Source organism: Rana temporaria, chromosome 8, assembly GCF_905171775.1.
Source record: "Rana temporaria chromosome 8, aRanTem1.1, whole genome shotgun sequence".
NCBI lineage: Eukaryota > Metazoa > Chordata > Amphibia > Anura > Ranidae > Rana > Rana temporaria.
The window spans coordinates 18,386,844-18,397,586 of record NC_053496.1 but is presented as its reverse complement, the minus strand read 5'-3'; the positions used below and the strand labels follow the sequence as shown (position 1 = coordinate 18,397,586).

Genomic DNA, 10,743 nt, shown 5'->3' with positions numbered 1-10,743 from the left:
GATATTACAGTATAAACAAAATGCTTCCAACTGCCTTTTTTTTTTTTTTTTTTTTTTTTTTTTTTTTTTTTTTACCCTTGCGTTTCAAAATCCTGTTCTCGGATGGCCTTTTCCTGTGTAACCTAGCAATGACTGTTCAAGTATAAAGCTAGTGTGGATCGGCATTTAAAATTATTGGATGGATTTTGTAATTAAAACCTCTTCATATACAGGAGCCAGAAAACAAATATTGCAGGAGAGGATGTTTGATATTCATACTGACAGCATGACTCTAGTAATAACATTACTTCTTTCTTTTGTTTTTTTCAGACAGAAAATTTACAAAAGAATTGGCTGCGAGAATTTTATCAGGTAAGATGTTTTGTTAAAGTAATACTAAACACGCACTGTTTAATTGACATTGTCCCTTCTATTTATGTGTATGGATGATGGTACTTATTTTAACCACTTAAGCCCCGGACCAAAATGCTGCCTAAAGACCCAAGGGGTTTTTACAGTTCGGGACTGCGTCGCTTTAACAGACAATTGCGCGGTCGTGCGACGTGGCTCCCAAACAAAATTGGCGTCTTTTTTCCCCCACAAATAGAGCTTTCTTTTGGTGGTATTTGATCACCTCTGCGGTTTTTATTTTTTGCGCTATAAACAAAATAGAGCGACAATTTTGAAAAAAATTCAATATTTTTTACTTTTTGCTGTAATAAATATCCCCCAAAAACATATATAACATTTTTTTTTCCTCAGTTTAGGCCAATACGTATTCTTCTACCTATTTTTGGTAAAAAAAATCGCAATAATCGTTTATCGGTTGGTTTGCGCAAAATTTATAGTGTTTACAAAATAGGGGATAGTTTTTTTGCATTTTTATTTATTTTATTTTTTTTACTACTAATGGCGGCGATCAGCGATTTTTTTTCGTGACTGCGACATTATGGCGGACACTTCGGACAATTTTGACACATTTTTGGGACAATTGTCATTTTCACAGCAAAAAATGCATTTAAATTGCATTCTTTATTGTGAAAATGACAGTTGCAGTTTGGGAGTTAAACACAGGGGGCGCTGTAACATTTATGGATCACTGTGTGTGTGTTTACTAGTGTAGGGGGGTGTGGCTGTAGGAATGACGTCATCGATCGTGTCTTCCCTATAAAGGGGATGACGCGATCGATGCGCCGACACAGTGAAGCACGGGGAAGCCGTGTTTACACATGGCTCTCCCCGTTCTTCAGCTCTGGGGAGCGATCGCGACGGAGCGGCTATAAACGAATAGCCGCGCCGTTGTCCCGGATCGCTCCTGAAGCCACGGGACCGCCGCATGTACCGGGGGGGGTCCCGATCGGACCCCCGACCCACGTCAAGCAGAGGACGTATATATACGTTGATGTGCCTGCCTGTGCCATTCTGCTGATGTATATGTACATGAGGCGGTCCTTAAGTGGTTAATAAGACCCAGATCTTTCCCAGCCTGTCTGCAGGGAAACGAAGCAAGGAGGAGCTTCTAGTCCTTTGCTGCTGGTCACATGTTCAAAAGTTAACCACTTGCCGACCGGCAAACACCGATTTACGTCAGCAGAATGGCACGGCTGCGCAAAGCAACGTACCTGTACGTTGCTTTGAATTTGCTGTCGTGCGGGCTCTGTGACCGTGCCCGCGGACTCGATGTCTGCCGGTGTTCCGCGATCGTGTCACTGAGCTGCAGAACAGGGAGATAACTATGTAAACAAGGCATTTCCCTGTTCTGCCTAGTGCCAGGACAATGATCTACTGCTCCCTGTCATCGGGGAGCAGTGATCAGTGTCGTGTCGCTTGTAGCCCAGCCCCCTCAGTTACAATCACTCCCTAGGACACACTTAACCCCTCCATCGCCCACTAGTGTTTAACCCCTGCCAGTGTCATTTAGACAGTAATACAGCACTGGTCGCTGTATAAGTGACAATGGTCCCAAAATCGTGTCAAAAGTGTTCGATGTGTCCGCCATAATGTCGCAGTCATGATAAAAATTGCTGATCGCCGCCATTACTACAAAAAAAAAAATGCTATAAATCTATCCCCCATTTTGTAGACACTATAACTTTTGTGCAAACCAATCAATAAACGCTTATTGCGTGTTTTTTTTTTAACCAAAAATATGTAGAAGAATACTTTATCGGCCTAAACTGAGGGGAAAAAACGTTTTTTAATATATATTTTTGGGGATATTTAGCAAAAATTATTATTATTATTTTTTTTTTTATTGTCGCTCTATTTTGGTCTAAAGCGCAAAAAGTAAAAACCGCAGAGGTAATCAAATACCACCAAAAGAAAGCTCTTTTTATGGGAACAAAAGGACATCCATTTTGTTTGGGAGCCACGTCGCACGACCGTGCAATTGTTAAAGTGACACAGTGCCGAATTTGCGAAAAGTGCTCTGGTCTTCGGACAGCCAAATGGTCCGGGGCTTAAGTGGTTAATCCACCATCTCAAGATGGGCTTAACTGGCCTAGGTTTTTTCATGCCAATAGGCCTTTCCCCAAAAATGTAATAAAAAAGATAAATGTTTAGCAGTTGGATAACTTGTCTCGATTTTATTATTCTGCATCTGGCATATGTTTGATACACTGTATGTTTTTATAATTTTGAGTATCTGCCCAGAAGACAAATATATGTACTTCTGTTTAGCTAAACTTTGCATGAACTTTTTTCTGAACCTTTGTCATTTGAACTAGTAATATTGGGGTAGATTCAAAGAGCAATTGCGCCTGCGTAACCATAGTTACGCAGCGCAATTGCTTACTTGCCCCGGCGTATCGAATGCTCCTGATTCAGGAACCTCGATACGCCGACTGCAGCCTAAAATATGAATGGCATAAGGCTTCTTATGCCATCGTATCGTAGGCTGCATTCTTACGTTGGCCGCTAGGGGGCGTTCCCGTAGTGGTCAGCGTATAGTATGCAAATTGCATACTAACGCCAATTCACAACGTTACGCGAGCCCTGCGTACGCAGTTTACGTCGTTTACGTCTGTCGGGTTTCGCGTAAAGCTGCTCCTGCTAATAGCAGGGGCAGCCAATGTTGCGTATACCCATCGTTCCCGCGTCGCGAGGTTTAAATTTTACGTCGTTTGCGTAAGTGAATCGTGAATGGCGCTGGACGCCATTCACGTTCACTTTGAAGCAAATGACGTCCTTGCGACGTCATTTGCCGCAATGCACATCGGGAAAGTTTCCCGACGGAGCATGCGCCCTACGCTCGGCGCGGGAACGCACCTAATTTAAATGATTCCCGCTCCCTACGGGATCATTTACATTAGGCGCCCTTACGCCGGGCATTTTTTAGGAGCGCCCACGCAAATTATGTGGCTACTGCTTCATGAATGAAGCGTAGCGCAGATAATTTGCGTAGGCTAAAAAGGGTACACTGCGCCTCCGTAAGGAGCGCGCAGCTGTACCTGAATCTACCCCAGTGTGTGTGTGTGTGTGTACATTTTATGCATGAAAAGAGAGCCATGAGTTGGCGAAGGAGACGGCACAGCAGAACACCTTGCTTTGCAGCTCCTTTTGTCTAATTGAAACCTCAGACTCTGACCTCTGAAAGGATGATTTGCTGCTGCAATTACAGAGTTCAGTTCGCATGAGGCCTCGTACACACGATAGGTTAAACAGAGGACAACGGTCTGATGGACCGTTTTCATCGGTCAAAACCGATCGTGTGTGGGCCCCATAGGTTATTTAACCATCGGTTATAAAAAAAAGCCATCTTGCTTTAAATTTAACCGGGGGGAAAAAACGATCGTTGGTAGGCACAACCATTGGTTAAAAATCCATGCATGCTCAGAATCAAGTCGACGCATGCTTGGAAGCATTGAACTTCATTTTTTTTTAAACACGTTGTTGTGTTTTACGTCACCGCGTTCTGACACAATCGTTTTTTTAACCAATGGTGTGTAGGCGCGACGGACCATCGGTCAGCTTCATCGGTTAACCTATGACATCGGTCCGTTCTCATCGGATGGACTGATCGTGTGTATGAGGCTTCAGACTTTTTTTTTCAGCATGTGTGAAAGTGATACAATGTTTCACATGTCGGACCTCCATTGCTTTGTCGCCAAGGGAGATTCCGCTCACCTTCTGTTCCAAGATCTGCCTTGACACGTCTCGATGTAACCTGGCAGCCAACCTTCTCAGTGAATTCTATAAACTGCGGTTTGCCCAATGCAAGGTAAATAGCCGCTCACTGTGTTCTTTTCAATTTACCATAGATACGCAAATTAAACTCTTGGCAAAATGTTTTTCTCGAGATAATTCTGCTATTCTTTCCGAGCAATGGACCTTGTGAAAGAATTCTTTGTCTCCAGCAATCAAGCAAAAATAGTTTTTTTTTTTTTTTCCCTTTGCAACACACTTCTGAGATGAACCCAAAGCACTGGAAAATAATTTTGCAAGTTTAGCTTTTTATCAGTGTGTATCGGACAGACCACAGATAAACCACAAACCGCATCTTTTTCCACCGCCACTGAAGACTTCTGTGCGCCTTTTTTCTTTTTTCCTACATGTCCTCCTCTGTCATGAGGTTATTTGTATAACTTTTAGCAACTGAAATAAATGAATTGGCTCTTCGGTAAATAGGCACACCCTTGGAATTTGGCAGTCTTCTCTCCTTTAATGTTCTCACGTTTCTAGGTAATGGCTTGTCTAACATGCCTTTTTTAAATCCTAATTCTTAACATCACACATATATATATATGTGTGTGTGTGTGTAGATAGATAGATAGATACAGGAGCTGCGGTGGCTCAACGCGATTGGCACTGCGCTGATAAGCCATTCACCTCTGCAGCTAGGGGTTTGGTGTTTGGTGGTCTCAGCCCGGCTCCCGGTGGGTGTGCTATGCGAGGTAAGCCTGCGCTTAGTACGCCCACCCCCCTCCCACAAAAAAATCACCACACTTACACACTCGAAATTGGGTTAACATGCACGCACTTTGACCACGCGGTCTCTAAAAAAAAGAGAGGTGAAGGACTAATGGGGCTGGTTGAGCGGGCAGATCCTCTCGCTCCCTTATAGGGAGTCCCTCTGCCCCGTAGGGCTTCAAAGCGGAGCAGGTAGGGCCGGCTGTGTGGGAGGACCCCTTCTTTCTATCGTAGTCCCAATACCACTTTAAGACCGAGTACAAGTACCGATACTTTTTTCCAAGTACTCGCCGATACTGAATACCGATACTTTTTTTTTTTCAATGTCATGGCACTTTGACAGATGGGGACTGATAGGTGGCACTGACAGGTGGCTGGCACTGATGGGCGGCACTGACTGGCGCTGATGGGCACTGATAGGTGGCACTTGTGGGCACTGATAGGTGGCACTTGTGGGCACTGATAGGTGGCACTTGTGGGCACTGATAGGTGGCACTTGTGGGCACTGATATATGGCTCTCCCCTCAGATCCCCCTAGTCCTTGTGTGCAGTGAGCCTTCTGTGTGTCTCTCCCATGGTGAGCTCGGCCTTCAATAACCAGGACAGAGGATGAGGGCTCAGCACATAAAACTCTGTGGTGACGGGTTCTATTCACAAGGAGCGCTGTACGGCCCACACGTTCCCCCGCCGCCTTCTCACCTTGCAGCTGGATTTGTTCCGAAGGGAAAATGGCATGGCTGTCCCAGTGGCCGGGTTGTTGGTTGAAGAACCCCCGAACGAGAACCCGGTAGTAGCCATGGTTTTTCTCCGGGCCTAAGGAGCGCACAGGAAGCACCGAGACAAGCGCACTCTGATGACGTCAGTGAGCGCCGAGTCATGCTGCTGGCTGAAGAGACAGTGGCGCTTAGTGATTGTGAAATAAAACATTTAAAGTATCGGGTGAAGCATCGGTAGCATTTGCGCGAGTACAAGTACTCGCGTAAATGCTCGGTATCGGTCCCGATAGCGATACTGGTATCGGGACAACCCTCTATAGCTATCTATCTATCTATCTATTATTAGTTGTGCTCATAAGTTTACATACCCTGGCCAAATTTATGATTTCTTGGCCATTTTTCAGAGAAGCTGAAGCCATTTATTATCAATCAACAGTGTTTACTCTTTTTAAACCATAATCACAACCCCGATCAAAAGGTTACATACCCTGGTGATTTTGGCCTGATAACATGCACACAAGTTGACACAAAGGGGTTTGAATGGCTATTAGGCTGGGTTTACACTGATACGACACGACAGTCATACGACTTTCATCCTACTTTGCTCTGTGACATCGGTCCTACATTGGTCCAATATCCATCCGACTTGAATGAACAGGATACTACTTTGATCCAACTTTATAATAGCCTGACTTGTCCTTTGACCAATCAAAACAGACCCAGAGTGAGATAATTCCTTTTACTGCTGCTGTAATCACATGTGCGATGTCAAAAGTCGGATGGTTAGGACAAGGATCCTACTTTGATCCGAATTCAATGATATTCAATGGGCTGAAATAGGATCAAAGTCGGACCAAAATAGTGCAGAAACTTTTTTTCAAATTTGGACCGACTTGTGTCGGACCAGTTAAGACGGCTCTCATAGGGAAATATTGATTTTCATACGTCATGTGGCATTAGCTCCTAATGTCGGAGCATTTGTCGTAACCAGTTTGAACCCCGCCTAAAGGTTACCATCCTCCCCCGTATTCTGTTTGTAATTAGTGTGTGTATAAAAGGCCAATAAGTTTCTGGGCTCCTGACAGACCCTTGCATCTTTCATCCAGAGCTGCACTGACGTTTCCGGATTCGGAGTCATGGGGAAAGTAAAAGAATTGTCAAAGGATCTGCAGGAAAAGGTAGTTAAACTGTATAAAACAGGAAAGGGATCTAAAAAGATATCGAAGGAATTGAGAATGCCAATCAGCAGTGTTCAAACTCTAATCAAGAAGTGGAAAATGAGGGGTTCTGTTGAAACCTAACCACGGTCGGGTAGACCAACTAAAATTTCAGCCACAACTGCCAGGAAAATATGTTTCCCGGATGCAAAAAAAACACAAATAACTTTAGGTGAAATACAGGACTCTCTGAAAATATGTGGTGTGGCTGTTTAAAGATAAGGAGCACCATAAGGAGACGCTTGGAAAAAAAGATGGGCTGCATGTCGAGTCGCCAGAAGAAAGCGATTACTATGCAAATGCCACAAAGTATCCCACTTACAAAAAGCCAAACGGCACAGAGACCAGCCTCAAACCTTCTGGTACAAAGTCATTTGGAGTGATGATGCCAAAATTTAGCAATGACAGCAGGATCCACAAGGTTTTTTCCGAAGACAGTATATGAATCTAAGGATGTGGGTTTAGTGACACTTTAGTGATGCATGCAAGTACTGGCTATTGTACAGACTACTCTGGGTCCTAAAATAAACTATTATTTTTTTTTTTTTTAAAGTTTGAGTGTAACGAGTGATCCAACTGACGCAACACAGCACAGTTTTATATTGGTTATAAAGCCTTGTATACAGTACATTGATGTGTTTTAGAACTATCTGGTCATAGTAAGGGTAGGGAAATTGGCATAGACTTGCACTCTTAAGTGCCCTGGAGTCTCTTCAAACACACGTCAACCTATGATTTAGGTGTTGGTTTGTATTTTGTTTTTGCGCAGCCTTAATTTCTTCTGTTGAGTGTCACAGCTTTGGAATGGGCTCAATCCTTAAAGTAGAGCTATAGGCAAAACTTGTGTGTGTGTGTGTGTGTGTGTGTATATATATATATATATATATATATATATATATATATATATATATATATATATATATATATATATATACGTGTGTGTATATATGTATATATATATATATACGTGTGTGTGTGTGTGTGTGTGTGTGTGTATATGTATATATATAATTTTTATTTTGGTTACCACCTGTCTTTTTTTTTTTTTTCCATCTATGTACCATTGCAGAGATTTTTTCTTCTCTTCCTGTCCCATAGCCAAACATGAAGTGAGGAAATCCCTGAAAAGGGAATTCCTTGAGGTTTCACGGGTTACTAGAACTAGTATTCTCATTGGAAGATTTCCATCTTGCTTTTCTGGGGACAATGATGATAGTAAACAGGACAAATAGAGAGGGTAAATCTCCCTAACGGGGACACAGACAGCAATAACAAGTGCTCTAATACCTCTCATCTCTCTACTAGTTATACTTTCAATGGAATTCTGTGGCCACAGCACACACTTTCATTTTATTACAACAGCATTGTAATAACATGAGCAGTAGTTACTGACTATCCAAACACAAGCTTACTTGAAAAATGTTTTATGTCCTGCCTGGCCATCTTTTTACACAACTTCCTGGATTCCCTGCATGCTTTGCAGCTTCCCCTCTGCTGTTTACTTTTAGATTGTAATGACCAGGGGTCAAGTCCTGGGGAAAAAAGTGTGGGAACTCCCACCAAAGATCCACTTCCCCACCCAAAAAAAAATAAAAATGATATGCTCATATGCATAATTACTAAACCACAAGTTCTTTCTAAATCCCGCGATAACTCGCGTCAGACCTCCGCAATGTCTCCTGGGAACAATGACAAAAGCTCCCAGGAGACATTGCGGCATCGAGGAACTGACGGAATACACTACCTGATGAATCCATATACAGGAATCGGCCAGTAACATAAAGGTTCGCCTGCCCCTGACAGTGACTCGAGCTGGACATCGCTGCTTAGTGAAGGATTGGCTCGGGCGGCTCGGCTGCTCTAGTCCTGCAAAGGGAACTGCGTTCCTGCTGTGAAAAAAGTGTAGGAACTCCGTTCCCGCAGGACACGAGCCCTGGTAATGACTACATATCCCATGGTACCTTGCTGTCTGCAAGCAGTGACTCCTGTACTGAGTCAGCCTTCTAAAACATCAGCACTTCTGTAATTCAGAACACAGGCTTTGCGAAATGTGTGACACATCAGTGCCTATCAACAGGGCATAGTGAATAGTTTGTCACAGAAGTCACGGAAGTAAATGTAAATGAATCATCACAAAGTTAAGTTTACAAACTTCAAGTTTGTTCCAGTTTATAGGAGTAGGCCAGGCATTATTTAAATAAAACATGGAAATATGATTTTACATGTTGACCATAGATAAAAGGGAAGTATTAGCATAGCTAGTTTGGTTATACTTATTTTGTGGGTACTACTTGTGCTCTCCTTTTGATCCAGAGCTAGTTGACATTGGGCTTAAAGAAGTTGTAAAGGAAAAACATTTTTTTTGCTGAAATTACTGTTTACAGGGTATAGAGACATAATAGTTAACGGATTCCTGATTAAAAATAGATAAAAATCAATCCTATAATGTACCTGTAGTTTCTAGTTTTGTTTTTGCATGTTATTTCCTGCCTCTGTGCTATACAGAGGCCAGAGCAGTGATGGTTTGGAAAACTAAACTAGAAATTGGACGCACACTAATCACACCTCATTGAAGTTAGTGACAACAGAGAGAAAGCTCCCAGTACTGTGGTCATCGGGAAATAGACAACCAGGAAGTGTGGACATCAGAGAAGAATTACAGCAACTTGAGAGCAAAAATGAACAATGAGGACATGAAAACAGCACGGCATTAGGGTAAAGGGAGCTATTAAGATAAAAAAAAAATCCTTTACAAACCCTTTAAGCCGACTTTTGGTTGACGTCACAAAGCCACCCGGGCTTTCGAAGGATCCAGACAATGTCGGGATCCACTTAGATTCCTGATTAGCAGCTGGCTCAGACTCTCAGTACCCAGTTGAGAGCCTGAGCCCAGCCGCTCCTGCCCAGTGCTCCAGTGGGTGCTGGAGTGGCAGAGCAGAGAGCGTTGACTGGAAGAAATGCTGCAGCCATAGAGGCGAGTATCGAGGTTTTTTTCCTTTTTGATTCCCACGTCTCATTTTTAATAAGAGAATTACACATTCTGGAATGAAGTGTTCGTACACTGAGGTTTTCACATATAATAAATCAAATCCCACTAAGATTAATTTTTTCAATACATAATCCTTTTTTCCGTGATATTCTTTCTTCAGCAGAGCACTGATCAGTAACATCTTATTCGCTTTGTGTGCCAATCTGTAGAGCTTCCTATCCTTGCTGGAGGAGAGATAAACTAGCTCTCTTCTAGCAGACTATTCCAATATGGCGTCCAAAGAATATAAAGGAACTAAAGCAGTTTTTTTTTTTTTAGACGTGGGCCACAATTCTTTGTAACCATTGTGCAGGTTGGATCAGCAGCTTCAAAAAGCTTTTAGTGAAGGCTACAGATTCCACTTGATTATTCAACATAAGGGGTTTTCACTTAATCATTGATCTCGCCAAATAATTTTAACAATCCGAATTTATTTTGTAAATTCGAAGATCATCTTTGAACACTCATTTATACACAAACCATTTTTGTTGCATTAAAGAAATGCAAAGTGCTTGTTCAAGTATATATTCTTAAAGCGAAGTTCCGGCCACCTTATTATATTTTTTGTGTGTTCCAAGCATAATTTATTAAATAAAAAAATGATTTTATCATTTTAAATATGGATGTTGCTAAAATATAAATTTACTAGTTTGTCTCTCCAGTTGTGACCATTGCAATCATGATTGTGGGCATGTGAAGCCCAATCGATACCCCCTCCTGGATAACTGTAGGAGAGGTGCATGCTGGGTAACCAGCATGCACCTCTCGATCTCGCACATGCGTGATTCACTGGCGGCCGTAGCGCCGATTTGTTTCTAAAGTTGCCATAACAATGGGTGATGACGGAGTCAGGTCCCGCACCGTTGTTAGAGCAACATTCGATTTTTACATGAAG

At 42.6% G+C, this 10,743-nt stretch overlaps 1 protein-coding gene across 2 annotated transcripts in view; it reads left to right on the top strand.

The window, feature by feature from the left end:
• Nucleotides 1–10,743, top strand: part of INPP5A (inositol polyphosphate-5-phosphatase A) — a 599,826-nt gene that overhangs the window by 136,756 nt on the left and 452,327 nt on the right. For both annotated transcript variants that reach the window (XM_040361359.1, XM_040361360.1), the window contains exon 2: nucleotides 310–351. In XM_040361359.1, coding sequence (XP_040217293.1) covers nucleotides 310–351 — 42 coding nt within the window. The remainder of the gene's footprint in view (nucleotides 1–309; nucleotides 352–10,743) is intronic.